The sequence below is a fragment of the Acinonyx jubatus genome, chromosome B3 (assembly GCF_027475565.1).
Source record: "Acinonyx jubatus isolate Ajub_Pintada_27869175 chromosome B3, VMU_Ajub_asm_v1.0, whole genome shotgun sequence".
NCBI classification, from domain to species: Eukaryota; Metazoa; Chordata; class Mammalia; order Carnivora; family Felidae; genus Acinonyx; species Acinonyx jubatus.
The window spans coordinates 35,352,965-35,369,774 of NC_069386.1; the positions used below are offsets into that span (position 1 = coordinate 35,352,965).

Below are 16,810 nucleotides of genomic sequence, written 5' to 3' on the forward strand. Positions count from 1 at the left end.
GCTGCGGAGCAAGGAGCGAGCTTCCCACCCATTCCCAGCCAAGGTGAACAGGCTGCGAGTTTGTTGACAGAGAAAAAAGTCATCAATTTTTCATTACCCAGTGAAGGCAACAGAATGTCTCAGGATGCCAACAGTTTCCAGGCAACAAAGACAAACCAAATACACAGTCCCCTCGTCTAAGAAGATGTTTCCTTCACAAGCAGTCGGCTCGGATGGGGAGCGGGGGACAGCGAGAGGCAAAGGCAGGTGAGATCGCTTGGCGGCCACAAACAAGGACTGATCCAGACGTTGGGGGCTTGCGGCTGTCTACAGTGACCCTATTAGCAGATCTTGTCAGACTATGACTCAAGGCTGAGGCTGCCTTTTGGAGATATTCAGGCACGAGATGTCAGAGCAAGACCCGAGAGATCAGCTGGTGTAGTTGATTCATCCCTTTATGCAAAAGAAACATTTCTGAGCATTCTTAGGGCCTGTGCTCTGGCCGGGGCCCAGTCTCGCTGCAGAGATATGTATGTAGACCACTCGCTCTCACCTTACGGATGAGAAAACCGAGAGCCAGAGAGAGGCAATGGCTGCCCCGGGGTCACACAACCAGCTAGAGGCCAAGCTGTACTTGAACCCACAGCTGACGGTCTCTGCAGCCGTGCCGTGGTCCCCAGCATGCCCAGGGCCGGGCACTCGGAAGGAGGCCCAAGTGGCTGGCACGAAGCCTCATCCAGCAATAACACAGGAAGCTTTCTACACTTGATCTTAGCCAAAAGGCCGAGAAGCGATCAGGAAGCTTTCCAGAGACCTTTAGCAAAAGCCTTGAGGTATTGAATCTAAAAACTAAAAGGAGATCATTAGAACCTCTTATGGTGCGTGTATTACTGTTATTTTTAACTCTCAAGGTGATTCTAACCAAAACAGGAAGGATGGCCCTTTCTGGAGCACTTTGTCAGGCCTGTAGCTCCCAAGATGGCTCCCTGTGTTTGCGTTGACATTTCCCAGTGAATGTCAATGAAGACTCAAGAATAAGTCAACACGGGTCCTCACAATAAATGCCAAAGCTTGTTAGCAGAGTAAACCGTGTGCTTAGCCTGTCTTAAAAGAATCTTTGCTGAGTAAACAGAAGGAAGGCTTTCCTTGGGAGTAAACAGAGCAAGGAGCTGGGCGCGCCCGGAGGGCCGGGAGGTGAGTCCCCAGGCCCAGGCTGTAGACACTTCTTCTCAGGGCGGGAGGTCATGGGGCTTGTCTATCGTCCGTCACACAGCCAGTTCAAGCAGCACAGGGCTCTCTACCCAACAGTCTCTGATCTCGCCAGGAGCCACATCTCTTGGTGGGGAGGCGGAAACCAAGACTCTGAAAGAAGAACCTAGGGTTGGATCTCATTTCCTCTGAGGTGTCAGAGAACTAATGTCTTAACCTTCCCAGGACCGTTTTTATACTTCAACGTGACCGCAAGGGAATGAGGCTCTGACTGTTGGGACGTCAGACAGCCGTGCGAAAAAGGTTTGGGATCCAAATAGGCTACCAACCCTCTGTCTCTAATTTAGTCAACACTGATTCGATATTACCCTTAGTGGCAGTGGACAAGGAAATGAACCTTAATAGCTTCGGATCTCTTGCCCACAACTTACCACTTCCTTGAGGGCCTTATTTACATGAGCTTCTCATTTTCCCAAGGAAAGGCTCGTTACGGTCTGAAGTCTTTGACCCATAAACTTGTTCGTCTCAAAAACCCAAGTGCAGCCACTGACTTAAAACCACCTCTAATATCTTTGGGCCATAAAAAAAAAAAAAAAAAAAACCCTGAAATTTTCCACTTTTCGTTTAATTTGTGGATTCTTGGTTCTTTCTTGAGAAGGATATGAGAGCATAGATCAAAGTACAAATATGCAGTGAATCATTAAAGGAGCCACAAAAAAAAAATTTTTTTTTAATCAGTATCGAGAAAACATTACCCATCCGGGGGCAATTTCACTTGCTGAGATTAGACACCCAACTGACACCGATTCTCAGCAGGGGAGGCAAGTGTAGTTAAGCCACGAGCTCTGGTTATTGCAGAAGAGGCAGGGCTACCGATTCCTCAGGGGATACAAACTTTCTCTCGCCCCTAAATTTTAAAAGAATTTTCACACGAGACCTTATAACAACAACACAGCCTCCACAAGTCTTCTGGCAAAAGCAGAAGTGGTTTTGATGTGGCTGTTTCTTCCAACAACCTTGGTGGGAAGCCAAGAGCACACCAGATAGCCCGGCCGCCTAGTAACGACCTTCTTGTTTTTAGACAAGAAATGAACTTGAGCCTGCTAAGAGGAAAAGTCAAATGGGCTAAGTAAATAACACAGGAGGCACCACCGTATTAAATATAGTGCGCTTGGTTCTTCTCTTGGCTGAGTCACGGGCGGGCAGACAAACATGCCTTTCCTTCCCAAGGTGTAGACCAACTCATTCAACCCCTGGGCCAACAGCTGGCCACCCCAGCCTGCCTGATTCACACACCCCCACCCAGCCCAGGTGAGCTCTGGTAAGCAAAGGCCAACTTACGTAAGGAGCCAATCCTACGATTGGCCACTGTGGGGCAGCACTGAGCCAGTATCCGGAAAACAACCTTCCATCAATTCCCTTTTGAAAGCGAAGGCGTCCAGCGTATATGCAATAATTCTACCAATCCACTAAATCCGTTAATCCTGCAAATTCCATACTGGCTGTTTCCATAAATGTTTAAGAGTATAAAAACAGCCCCTCCAATAGTAGAAATGTTTTCTGTGATTCTCTTTTTAACTGTTTAAGGGTCGATCCATCGCGTGGAACAGCAAAGAAATGCTAACATTTTTTTGAACAGGAACTGTGCTGAGTGTTTTACTTGTACCGGATCACGTAATTCTACGAGAACTCTATGAGGTAGGTGTCATCATTTTCCGTCTCACGTAAATGCAGAAACTGAGGCAACCAGAGTTTAGACAATGAGCCTAAAGTCACACAGCCCTATTCAGTGGCAGAGTGGCAGGTAGGGTGACATAGACCATTTAGCCCTACCCCCTTAAAGACCTGGGGTGTTTAGCTACAAGAGGTATTTAAAGCACACTCCTCACGGAAGCAGACATCGTATTCCCCACCCCAGCCTCAGTCTAACGGCCAGCAAAGTTTTTCCTCATTTTCCTTATTTTGAGATAAAACTGTCTCACGATTGGTCAGACTTCTTCCCTCCAGACCTAGATAAGTTCGCTTTTTCTCTATCTTGAAGTCCCTTCATTGTGGCTCCCCAACCACCACCCTCCTTCTCAAAACAACAGCCCTGTGGCAGGAACAGGTCGTTACTCCCAATTTACGAATGAATCCCATCCTTTTCCTGCTGGTTAACAGCCAGTGCTAGAATCTCTTGACACAAGTTTCACAAGAGAGGAGTTGCTTTAATGGACTAACTAACTAAAACCTACTAAAAGTAATACATGGTTGTGGCTTGTAAAAATCCAAGCGACATGAGGGGCGCCTGGGTAGCTCAGTTGGTTGAGCATCCGACTTCAGCTCGGGTCATGATCTCATGGCTCGTGAGTTTGAGCCCCGCATCGGGCTGTGTGCTGACAGCTCAGAGCCTGGAGCCTGCTTCAGATTCTGTGCCCCCCTCTCTCTCTGCCCCTAACGCACTCACATTCTGTCTCTGCCTCTCTCAAAAATAAAATCAACGTTAAAAAAATAATAATAATCTAAGCGATATGGAATGGATAAACTGACATGGAAAAAATCTTACTCCTATCCTCTCCAACCCTTCTCCTCAGAGGTAATCATTTACCTTTTTACCTGTTTCTTTTTTAATTAATGTTTATTTCCTTTTGAGAGAAAGAAAACAGTTGCACAAAGGAGATGCAGAGAGAGAGAGAGAGAGGATCCAAAGCAGGCTTTGCACTGACAGCACAGAGCCCGATTCGGGGCTTGAACTTACAAATCACAAGATCGTGACTTGAACTGAAGTCAGACACTCAATGACTGAGCCTCAGGCACCCCCACCTTTTGCTTGTTTCTTCTGAACACTTTCAGAAATTTTCCCTACGTATATAAATACATGCATGTGAATCTTTTAGGATCATGCTATGTATACTGGTCTTCAACTTTTTCTTTTTTTTAAGTTTATTTATTTGAGTGGGGCGGGGTGCAGAGAGAAAGTTAGAGAATCCCAAGCAGGCTCCGAGCTGTGAGTGTGGAGCCTGACTCCGCGCTTGATCCCATGACTGTGAGATCATGACCTGGGCAGAAATCAAGAATTTGATGCTTAACTGACTGAGCCACCCAGGCACGCCTTGCTTTTTTCACTTAACAAGCTATTCTGGGTATCTTTCAATAACAGCCTTCCTGTTAATTGCCACATGAAAGCCTCCTCTCACGCAATTTTCTTCTCTTACAAAAATGCTTCATTGAAATTGCACATATATTTTTGGATGGATTTCTACAAGTGATATTCCTGGATAAAAGGGAAGAGCACTTTTAATTCTGAGACATAGAGCCCAACCACACTCCTTAAAAAGTTGTGATCATTTACACTCCAACCAACAGTCCATTTTCCACGTGTCGTCAGCGTGGTTTATTATCCAACTGTTAAACCATCCTTCGATATTTGAAAAGTTATTAATTCAGTCATTCTTTCAGACAGTGCTTATTATGCACCTCGTACCTGTCAGGCACCGCGGGAGGAGCTGTGTTTGCCCTAAACCAGGCATTCCCAACGCTAATCAGACCCCCCCCCTCCCCCCCCCCCCCCCCCCCCCCCCCGCATCCCCGGAGGTCTCGGTTCCTTGGCCTGCGGAAGGGCCCAGAAAGCTGGGTAAGTTGTTGCTCTCTGTTTCATTCGGATGTTGTGTTTTGTTCTGTTTTGTTTAACAGCTTCCCAGGTGACTCAGCGGGATGATAAGCAGCCAAGTGCAGAGCAAATCTTCTCACTTCTTTCTCTGGGCGCAAACGCTTTCTGGAAATGAAGATGCTGGGAACAGTCAGCACCCACTTCCCTAAAGTAGAACAGGGAAGTAACTGAGGTGGTAATTAACTAGGGGTGCCCAAACGCAGACACCTGTTGTCGCGCCCCACGCCCCAAAAAGCCAGTCCTGAGGGTCATTATTCCCAGTTTACAAATATGCCCCATCCCATTCCTGCTGGTTAACGAAAGTGCTGCAATCTCCCGACAGAGAGGTTTCACAACAGACTAGTTGCTTTAATTTACTAACGAGCGCCCCAGACAGCGACATCGCCACTAAACCAGGCTTAAAAGCTAGTGCCAGCGGGACTAATATTAATGGGCATGCGCAAAAGGCTCGGAGGCTCCGCGCGTGCCCCCTGGCGGTCAATAGTCCTCAGTGCAATTGAAAAGTTCGGCTTCCCTCGGCCACACTCGGTCTTTAGCCCCGCCTCTCGTCCCGCCCTTGCTCCCAGCACCGACGTTGATTGGCGAGCGGCAGGCTATAAACGCTTGAAGGGAGGGCGGGGAGGAGTCTCAGGCACCTGCGCGGGTTGAGGCTTTTGCGGGTGAAGCAGAGGCGAGCAGAGACGCTTTCATCCAGCCGCCTGCCCTCCTTTTCCAACCTCCTGCATCATTGCCTTCATCCTAGGCGACGTGGACGTGACAGGGAAGGTAACATGTCACTTTGTCCAGAAGGCAGTTTGCGGGCTCGAGGGAGCCACACCTTTGCGTCTGCTGCCCCACCGGCTGAGAATTCCCGGCTCAGCACTGGCTGGGGCCTCACCTGGGGGGACCTCCGGACCCCCCTGCCTTCTGTTGGCGGAGCCGGTCCCGTGGGTTTACGATTAAGGAATGCATGAGGCCAGACCTGGTTGAGCGTCTCGGCCTTCAGAAGGTTCCCACCTTAGGGCCTGAATACCCTCACCTGTACCTGGTAACCTGGAAGGTGCGCCCAAGTAGGAATTGACTGGATGGATGGATGGATGGATGGATGGATGGATGGATGGATGGATGGATGGAACGAACTTGCGATGGGGGTCAGGCCTGGTTTTGTGCCCTTGCACGGCCTGCTGCATTGGAAAGAGCATTTACTGGCCCAGAGCCTTGGATTCCAGCTCTGGCTGTCCCTTTCGCTGCCGCTGAGCAAGTTCCTCCCACCCTCTGGGCCCCGATTTCCTCCCGTGTAAAAGGAAAGGGTGGGACAGTGTGATGAATGCATATTGAACACCAATGATGAGCCAGACGTTGTGATAAGTATGGGGGGTACAGGTGAGCCACAGCCCTGCTCCCCAAGCTTACCGTATGGGGGAGGATGATACTGAACAACCTGTCATAAACACGTAATTACACATCTACTATTAAGAGACGGTAAGACAGAGAACTTTCAGAAGAGGATTTTATACAGCCTGGGTGGGCTTCCTAAGGCTTGACAGAATTAACTGGGGTAGGTAGTCACTGGCCCTGGCGAGAGCGGGGAATAGCAAATACAAAGATATAGAAGGTGAAACACACACTTTTTCCCCCTTTTAATTGAATGTGATAATAACCCTCAAAGTATGCAAGCCAGAGGAGTGGAAGCTTTAGTGAGTTAAATTGAGTAGAAGTTGGAGGGTTCTTTGGAAGCCCATAACTATTTTGAGCAATCTTGTGAAAATAAGGGATGGCCCCTGACCCTGTGTCCTCATAGGAGTGTTCCGGAAGGTTGTTGAATCAGACCTGAACAGTCCAGGTTTCATGGTGCTGTGTAGAATCTGTGCTTTGACTTTGAGAGACATCAGGCTGCTTCAGAAGAACGAAAACAACAACAACGCTCTCTTCAAAGTGGCCCACGTCTACCTCAAGCTGAATTATCCAGGCTGGTTTGCACAGATAAGAAGATGGAGAGGTGGCTTGTACAGTGACAGAAGAAAAAAAAAAAAATCAAGGGCTCATCACTGTACCTTATAAAAGCACATGTGTGGAGGGGACACTGTGTCGCAGTAGAAGAAATACCGGAGACCACTGAGGTGGTGAGCCTGGCTTTGCCTTAACCTTAGCTGTGCGAACCTGGCAGGCACTCAAACTCTCTGAGCCAACAGTCTGATAGATGAACAGGGCGAATGAAGTTCTCCTGATGAGGTCAAGGTCAGAATGGGAACACAGGTGAAAGTTATTTCTAAACTACAAAGCTCGACACCCAACCAAACCAGGAACCGCCTGGCTCGCGTTGTTCCCTCAGAATTTTACTGTAGATCCTCCTTCAAATTATGGGGAGAGAGGATTTGGCAGCTTTTATTCGCATTTGTAGCGATATACCAAGTTGTTCTGTTGCATACGTATTCTGAATTCTTTCATTTTAATTAGAGCGTTTCTCTTTTCCAAAAGGTGGTTTTAGAATTTCATGTGTGGTTCTCTCATCATTTTTAGAAGAAAGAAGAAGAAACAAAACAAAACAAAACAGGGTAAAACAGTTGACAGGAGGTTTGGATTTTTTTTTTTTTTTATGCCATTGTGTAACACATCCAGTGACAATATGGATTTTTGTAAAAACTGTTGTTCTTAGATGGTTTGTCGGGAAGCAAGTCTGTTCCTAAAATTCTCTTACCCCTAATCCTGGCCCCCTTGCTAATCCCAGCCATGGACCTGGGTGTGCTTTCAGTGGTCACAGGAGAGATGTGAACAGAACCTGAGAAACAATGGAGCTTTTTTTTTTTTTTTTTAACATTTATTTATTTTTGAGACAGAGAGAGACAGAGCATGAACGGGGGAGGGTCAGAGAGAGGGAGACACAGAATCTGAAACAGGCTTCAGGCTCTGAGCTGTCAGCACAGAGCCCGACGCGGGGCTCGAACTCACGGACCGTGAAATCACGGCCTGAGCCGAAGTCCGCCGCTTAACCGGCTGAGTCACCCAGGCGCCCCAGCCATGGAGCTTTTTAAACAAAGTAGCGAGTATGCTTGGTGAACAATCAGAAGTGGGAAACCAGTTATGAGAAACCAAAGCTGCTGCCTGATTGCAAAGGACTGGCGGGAGGGGGTTTGAAGAGCGCAAGGCTTAGGCTTGCTGGACCTGGGGATTCTGAGACCCAGGGTTGCCAGCTGTGTGTTCTTTGTACCTTATGCAGGAGGGAAATAGTGTCAGCATACGGGCAAGCATTGATGGGCATGTTCCCTTACTCTGTTCATTCCCCAATATAAACTAGAGACTGTTCCCATTTTGCCAAGAAGAAATTCAGGGTCAGGAGAACTAAAAGGGGAGTGGAATTGGGCCGACTTTTTAATTCAATATCAAGTGAATAAAAAGATAGCATTTCCACAGGGCTATGTGAGTCTCCTAGCTTGATCATCTTTGGGGAAGGTTTTAGCTCTATTTAGATTTTTACTACCTTAAAAGATTTCTTTTCAAAAGCTGGGCCCACCCATGAGGCCATGTTAACACTTGAGTCTTGGGGTGCCTGGGTGGCTCAGTCGGTTAGGCGTCCAGCTCTTGGTTTTGGCTCAGGCCGAGTCAGGCTCTGTGCTGACTGTGGAGTCTGCTTGGGATTCTCTGTCTCTCTCTCTCAAATAAATAAACGTTTTAAAAAAAACACTGGAGTATTACTATAGTGAACATTTGTGATTGTACTGTTTGGTTCAGATAACTGAACTTGATGTTTATAATATCACGATTTACCACTTTTCTGTTCTAGGTGTTTTCCTTTATCTTCTTAAGTGTTCTCTTTAACCCATTGAAAATATTTCCTTGGCTACATGAAGTGTCGGTATTCCCTCCTGACACCTGAGTGCTCACCAAAGGCAAGGAATTCCTATTCTCTCAGAACTCTCCAGAACCCAGTGAAGTAGACACTATCATTACAGATGAGGAAACTGATGCAGGAGGGGAGAAAGGAGTGACAGCCTGGGGAGAGATGCAAAGAGTAGGCTTTGCAGTCGGGGCCTGGTTTGAATCCTTCCACCCACTTACTAGTCTTTACCTCCCGCTAACCTCCGGCTTCCACTTGACCCATCTGTGACTTGGGGCTTTCCCTTGGGATCGTCGTGCAGAATGCCATGACGTGATGACGTGCCTGAGATCAGTGCGGCCTTGGCTGTTGGCTGACAGATGAGGCTAGGGGGGAGAACTAGGCACCGAACGTAGATGTCGATCAGTTTTCATTTAAGCTCTATGCCCAAGGTGGGGTTTGAACTCATGACCCCCAAAACAAGAGTTGCATGCTCCACCTGAGCTGGCAGGAGCCCCACCATCATTTTTGTTTTAGGACTTATTCCTCACTGGTCTGCAAATGACTCATTTCTAATACATGAAAACTCGCAAAAGTTGAATGACATCTATGTGCTACTGTTCTGACGGTCCTAAAGTGAGCGTCCTTGCCTGATCTCTTGTAGATGTCCCAGCTTTTATTTTGGACCTTTAGGAAAAGGGTGGGGTGTTATACGCAGTTTGCTGGGATTTGTTTTCAACCCAACCTCATACCATTAAGGATTTCTCTATATCCATGGTTCATTTTCAAAGCTAACTTAGGATCATTTATTTTCTAGTTGATGGACCTTTTGAAGGAGTGTTGCCATTTTAAAGTACTGCTTTGAACACTTTCAAGTACTGCTCTGATTCCCATTGCGTATTTTCTCTCAGGTGATACCTGGAAGCGGAGTTGTGGGTTGTAGGTGGTTTTACAAGGCACACCAGCCATTTACCCAAGTGGTTGTAAAACTGACACACGTGGTCTCATACGATGGCATGAGGACAGTCAGGGATTTAAGTCCAGCTTTTCATCAACTCCCGATCTCATCAGGTGTTAAATGGAGACAAAAAAGGGCCACGATGTTCCATGTGCCTGGCACTTAATAGATGCTCTGAAGACAAAATCAGGTTTCATAAACCCAAGTCTTCGGGTCCCCCGGTATCTTGACGTGAACCAGTCTCCACACCAGTGTTCAGCCACCCTTGGCGGTCCCCCAAACCTGTTAGTCAAACACTGGTTTGAATTTTGGTTTTAGCCTCTTTGTGTAAATACGTGGGGACTCAAACCTGAATTCTTCCCACTCCTTCAGTACTACTGAACTAAACCCAAAGTTTTAATAGTACTCTGGCTCGGCACAGCACAAATATTTGTAGCCAGGAATATATTTGGGATTTTCAAGAGGTCTTGATTACACCATCAGTGACTCTTCTTCCCATCAAGGGGACAAACCCTGTAATCATGAACTAACACATGTGGCCCTGACAAGGCATCTGCTCTGATCTTGTCTTCTCCCACCTCCCCACACAGTTCTCGGTGCAACAATACTAGATGCATTTTTGGTACAGCATCCAGCTTGTGTGCTATTTCCCACCACGAGATGCTAGCAGGGGTAAACACCCAGCTGGTGTCATACCAGAAGGCTGATCATCCTGACAAAGCACATCCCCAAACAACTGGCAGAACCAACAGCAACGAAGAGTTCAGCTTTTTATTGAACAGATTACAGAAGAGATTTAGTCAAAAAGACCAAAGCCCATGTCATCATCAGACTCCTCTGATTCTTCTTTCTTTGCTTCCACTTTCTTCTCCTCAGCTAAAAAACAAAAACAGTCGATCACACACCTCAATATTTTACACTCCAAAGAGCCCCAGGCCCTTCAGCTTACATGGTCAAAAATACCCTAGACTTCCTCCCAACTATTGCCCTGGGTTTAGGATTTCTATACATTACCGACTCTTAGCAAACTAAAAAGTATCATAGGTGGGGCACCTGGGTGACTCAGTTGTGGTTGAGCCTCTGACTTCAGCTCAGGTCATGATCTCGTGGTCTATGAGTTCGAGCCCCACATTGGGCTCTGTGCTGACACTCAGAGCCTGGAGCCTGCTTCAGATTCTGTGTCTCCCTCCCTCTGCGCCTCCCCTCCCACTCATGTTCTGTCTCTCTCTCTCTCAAAAATAAACATTAAAAAAAATTTTTTTTTTAAGTTTGTAGGCAAGATAGCTCTTCATCTCCACACTTCTCCCTCCCATACCCCCCCCCACCAAAAAAAAATTTTCTACCTGGGGCAGCAGTGGTGGAAGGAGCAGGACCGCCTGCGGGTGCAGCACCAGCTGCTGGAGCGGGTCCACCAGCTCCTACATTGCAGATGAGGCTCCCGATGTTGACGTTGGCCAGGGCCTGTAACACAATACACATACAGGTGACACTCAGTTCTGTCCTTTTGTTATAGTACCTACCCCACAAAAGGTACCCCATTTCAACTTACAGCAATAATTTCCCAACACTATATTGCTCTTCCTTTCTCCTTTGCTGCAGTCTGACAGTGACATTTTGTCTGCCACTGAGATTCCCTAAGACTTACTTTAGATAGGGCCACGCATATTAAAAATTAGTCACAAAAAAATGACTCAAGCTTTGAACGTTACAATTGCAATGCAGTACCTTAAGTAGGAAGATAGAATAACTGAATCCCTTCAAGAGATGAGAAAACTGGTCCCAAAATGCTGGCTTAAGTTGTTGGCAAAAAACGCAAGCTTCCTTAAACACTCAAACCAGGATTCTTTCCATAGTTCCAGGTCTCCTCTCAACACTGATTTCAATTTTTTCAGACTGCTAGTCCAGGGACTTTTTATTAAAGAGTACCTTTGTTAAAAGCCTAATGCTTTCAATCCTTCAAAACTCTTTGGAGGACATAACCTGAAAAGATAGAAGCTAATAGCCTCTTGCCAGAGATTAAGTAACATATACAACGGAAGGTAGCCAGTGCCAAGTTCCTGGGGGTAGGAATCCTGTCTTCATCAGTCTTTTAATATCCTAACAAACAGTAAATGGTCAATGAAAGGCCACCAAGCCCAATTTCCACGAAACCAGATCATGCTGGAAGGATTCGCTTGAACCAGTGTGGGTGGTATTATCTCCTGAGTGACCCTTTTAAGCAGTCATCTGGCTGGTATCTCGTGTAGTTTTTGGTCATGGTTTCAGAACAGAAGGAAAGAGAAACCAGACTGAGATCAAGAAAGAAAAGGCAAGACAAACTTTAATTAGACACTAGATGTAGAACTATAAAGAAGTTGTCACTTCAAAAAGATCCAGTGGAACACGGCATCTTCCAGCATTTTTCATGTCCTATGAATACGTGAGCTGTGGAAGGTAATCAGTTCACCTTCCACAAGTCTGCTTCTCGAAGTCACTTTGAGGCCATCACCTTACCTTTGCAAACAAGCCCGGCCAGAAAGGCTCAACATTTACACCCGCTGCTTTAATGAGGGCGTTGATCTTATCCTCCTAAAAAAAGTAAAACAGAAAAATCCATCAGGAAGTGTAACTTTCCTATATGTCTCCAAAATACTGCGATTGAAAGTAAATCACTCAAAACGTGCGTACAAAACCGTGCGTAACCACTTTAAATATTCCATCCGTATTTCATGTATGCTTATCTAAACCCATCATGTCTAACACAAGTCTTACACTCTTAAGATTATCACGAGCAAAAGAAATGCATCCTGCTCCCGTGTGCCAGTCACCTGGCTGCCATTTCACAGGCCGGGACCTGCCTAAGTCACGCAGCTATTTTAAGTTACGAGTCAGGCCGCGGGGTGGAGCAAGCTTATGTGCTGGCCCAACAAGGCCTACTAGGAGGACCGCAGGAATTCAAGGCCATCCCACCAAACAGGGATAAAGTGCCCTCGGTGCGGGTGAGGATGCCCCAACGCCGAGAAAGCTTCGCTAAAGAAAGCTTCCCAAGGCCGGAGCGCGCAGCCCAAGTGAAATCCAGTCCCTCGGGGGCCAGCACGTGGCCAAGGTCCCCGGCGGCCGGGCACGCGGGCCCGCCCGCTACCGAGCGTCCGCCCCGCCGCCGGGGTGCTGACGGCCGCAGCTCCGGCCGGAAGGGCTTGGTAGGGACGCCTGGCACGTAGAGGGGAAAAGGCTGCCCGCAAGCACACCCCGCCGCCGGCCCAGGCCCGCACTCACCGTGACCGTCACCTCGTCGTCGTGCAGAATGAGGGCCGAGTAGATGCAGGCGAGCTCCGAGACGGAGGCCATGATGCGGGCGAGTGCTGAGCGGACGCTGCCGAGCGCGGTGCTAGTCGCCGGGTGAAGTGAGAGGCTCACCCCAACGCGGCCTTAGCTTCCTCGGAAGAACCGAGCACCTTAGCGGCAGCTGAGGAAAGGGAGTTCCGCGCCTGCGCACAGTTTCTTATACTGGTCACGCGGGCCAATCGGCGCCCGCGCCTGGCGGAAGAGGCGGAGCGAGAAGCTCCTGCGATGACCACCAGGGCGCCTGCGCACAAAGCGTGACTGGCTTGTTAGCGAGTTCAAAAAGTTGGTGGGTCCGCGCTTGTAGTGGCGTCTTCTCTTGGTTCAGCTGAAACTCAGGGCTCATGAACAGTAAAAATATTTGTAGGAAAAAGTTATCTAGGTAAATGGACGTCACTCCCACATACTGTATCCCATGTAACAGTATTTAGGCATTTAATGACGTCGGCAGCCTCCCCCAGCTGGCTGTGACCACTTGGAGCGCAGGAGCTAAATTTCAGCCCGGAGGGCTCGCTTGCTTAGCGCAGCGTCTCGGATAAAATAAGCGATTTAAGAGGAAGACAGAAGCTTGTTCGGAGAGCAGTAGCATTTGAGCGCCTATATCCCAGGGATTGAGCCACACTCTACAAGGATTCATTTAATCCCGACACAGCCTAAGAGGTAAGCAACTATTATTTTAAGTACAGAAGATCTGTTAAGAATTTAGGGAAACTTTCCACTTCAATTTCTTTTTCTTTCTCTTTTTTTCTTTTCTTTTTTTTTTTTTTTTATAACTCAGGCATCCTATCCTGTGTTAGGGTGGAAATTGTCTAAAACTTGCCCTTAAAATGTTCAAGACATCCTGATGCACCTGCTGCCTGTGTGGGTGCTGAATTGCAATCGTGTATCTTTTGAAGCTTAATAAAATTGGTATTGGATTCTATATTTAGTTTAAATTTTTTTTGAGGTATAATTGACATAACATTTTTATTTCAGGTGTATACCATAATTGATATTTGTATATGTTGCAAGATGATAACAGGAAGTCTAGTTAATAGTTAACATCCATCACCATACACAGTTACCACTTTTAAGGTCTACTCTTAGCAACTTTTAAGGAGGAAATAATATATTAATAACGATAGTCACCACGTTGTACATTACATCTAGTGACTTATAACTGAAGGTTTGTAACTTTTGACCCCTTTCACCCATTCCATCCCTCCCTCTGGCAACCATCAATCTGTGTTCTGGATATAGGAGTTTGGTTTGTTTATTTTGTTTATTGTGGGATCCCACATATAAGTGAGATCATACAGTAGTCTTTCTCTGACTTATTTTACACAGTATAATGCCCTCAAGGCCCACCCATTTGTCTCAGATGGCAAGATGTTATACTTTTTTACAGGTGAGTAATATTCCTCTGTGGGTGACATTTACTTTATCCATTCACTTTGGTTGTTTCCATGTCTTGGCTATTGTAAATAATGCTGCTGTGAACACGGGGATGAATATATCTTTTGGAATTCATGTTTTTGTTGTCTTCTGATAAGTACCCAAGAGTGGAATTGCTGTATTCTATGGTAGTAATACTTTTAATCTGGGGGTGGGGGGGGGACCTCTATGCTGTTTTCCAAGGTGCTTGCACCAATTTATAGTCCCACCGATTGTGCACAGATGTTCCCTTTTCTTCACATCCTTATGACCATGTCTTCTTGATGATAGCCATTCTAACAGGTGTGAGGCGATATCTTACTGTGGTTTTAATTTGCATTTCCCCGATGATTGGTATTGTTGAGTATCTTTTCATGTGCTTTTTTGGCCATCGCATGCCTCTGAAAAATGTCTGTTCAGATCTTTTGCCTATTTTTAATGGGATTTTTCTTTATACGGAGTTGTATGAGTTCAATGTTTATTTGTTTTTGAGAAAGAGAGAACCAGAGTACGAGCAGGGCAGGGGCCGAGAGAGAGGGAGACACAGCATCCGAAGCAGGCTCCAGGCTCTGAGCTGTCAGCACAGAGCCCGACGCAGGGCTAGAACTCACCACGAGATCATGACTTGAGCTGAAGTTGGACGCTTAACCGACCGAGCCATCCAGGCATCACTATAAATTTTTCTCCTGTTCAGTAGGTTGCCTTTTCAGTTTGTTGATGATTTCCTTTGCTGTGCAGAAGTTTTTAGTTTGATGTAGTCCGACTTGTTTACTTTAGCTTTTTTGCCTTGGCTTTTGGAGTCAGATGCAAAAAAATCATTGCCAAGATCAGTGTCAGGTAGTTTACTGCCTATGTTTTCTTCTGGGAGTTTTATGTTGCAGGCAAGTCTTTAACCCATTTTGAATTAATTTTTGTGTAAAGTTTAAGCTAGTGGTCCATTTTCATTCTTTTGCATGTGGCTGACCAGTTTTCCCAGCACCATTCATTAAGGAGACTGTCCTTTCCTGAGTGTATATTCTTTTGTCATAAATTAATTGAGCATATATGAATGGCTTTATTTCTGTACCATTGATCTGTGTGCCTGTTTTAATGTCAACGTCTGTTTGGTAACTGTAGTTTTATGGTTTGAAATCAGGGAGCATGAAGTCTCCAGCTTTATTCTTTCTCAAGATTGCTTTGGCGATTCAGGGTCTGTTGTAGTTCCATACGAATTTGGGGATTGTTCTATCTCTGTGAAGAATGCCATTGGAATTTCAATGGAGATTGCTTTGAATCTGTAGATTGCTTTGAGTAGTATGCACATTTTGATAATATGAATTTAACAGTTTAACAATTCTTCTGATTCATGACCACAAAATATCCTTCTTTTCTTTTTTTATTTTGAGAGAGAGAGAGAGAGAGAGACTGACCCAAGCAGACTCCATGCTCAGCATGGAGCCTGATGGGCTCGATCCATGACCCTGGGACCATGACCCAAGCTGAAATCAAGAATCAGGCACTCAATCTACTGAGCCACCCAAGTGCCCCCAAAATATCTATTTATTTGTGCCATCTTTCATTTCTTTTCATCAGGATCTTAACTTCTTTATTTTTGATATTTTTTAAATTTTCGATATTTTGAATTGTCTAAAACGTGTACATACTGTTTTACTACATGATATGAAACCTAAATGCAATTCCTCCTATCAAAAATGATTATCTTTACATTTTCCATCAACTATTTCCTTCTCGGAATTCATGTAGTTTCCTAGAAAGGTGGTGTAGTCAATGTCATTATTTCATAATCATCCCTGACCAAACATCTCCATTGGAATCCCCCAGTTTAGGGGGCACCTGGGTGGCTCAGTTAAGCGTGCAACTTCGGCTCAGATCATGATTTCGCGGTTCCTGGATTCGAGCCCCATGTTGGGTTCAGTGCTGACAGCTCAGAGCCTGGAGCTTGCTTTGGAGTCTGTGTCTCCCTCCCTCACTCTCAGCCCTTCCCTGCTTGTGATGTCTCTCTCTCTCAAAAATAAATATTAAAAAAAATTTTTTAAAAGGGAATCCTTCAGTTTAGGGACCCACTTGGATCATTCTTAGTCACAAATATGAACATATCTTAATATCCCAAACTTTTAAAAGAGCTTAAAAAATATCAAGCTTTCTGAAAATAAAAGTTATTATGAGTTTTCATCCAAATCTGAGAAGCACTTATAGTGGAATTTGGGTGGAAAAGGAATACATTTTAAAGCTATTGAAAAATTCAAACAAAAAAGAAAAATTCAAACCTTTCCAAAGTCAGAATGGATCAGTCCAAAACACAGTCACACCCCACCCCTCCACCCCATCTCCAGTGTACTTCAAAAAAAAAACAAAAACAAAAACAACTGATCTGGTAAATATGACACATCAACACAAAGTAAAACAAAATATCACTCTGTTGAACTATATTAATTAGAAGTCTTTTAAATCAATATTTTGTATCCCCTAATTGTTTTATAATTGTGGC

At 45.8% G+C, this 16,810-nt stretch overlaps 2 protein-coding genes across 12 annotated transcripts in view; one reads left to right on the forward strand and one right to left on the reverse strand.

Annotated features, from left to right (window-relative positions):
* Positions 1-10,345: 10,345 nt before the first annotated feature.
* On the reverse strand, positions 10,346-12,979 carry RPLP1 (ribosomal protein lateral stalk subunit P1). Its single transcript, XM_027067649.2, has 4 exons — positions 12,844-12,979; positions 12,082-12,156; positions 10,932-11,049; positions 10,346-10,464 (listed from the first exon to the last, which is right to left on the reverse strand). Exons 1-4 carry the CDS (start codon positions 12,913-12,915, stop codon positions 10,385-10,387), a joined length of 345 nt encoding a protein of 114 aa, XP_026923450.1. The 5' UTR covers positions 12,916-12,979; the 3' UTR covers positions 10,346-10,384.
* A 233-nt stretch (positions 12,980-13,212) lies between these two features.
* The window catches only part of LOC106980589 (translation initiation factor IF-2-like), a 65,406-nt gene continuing 61,808 nt past the window's right edge, over positions 13,213-16,810 (forward strand). For 9 of the 11 annotated variants that reach the window (XR_008299071.1, XR_008299074.1, XR_008299073.1 and 6 more), the window contains exons 1-2: positions 13,213-13,569; positions 14,236-14,296. The gene's annotated coding sequence lies outside the window, so the exon portion shown is untranslated. Of the gene's footprint in view, positions 13,570-14,235; positions 14,297-15,711; positions 15,843-16,810 lie in introns of all 11 variants that reach the window. The other 2 variants (XR_008299078.1, XR_008299076.1) reach the window with 2 other exon arrangements.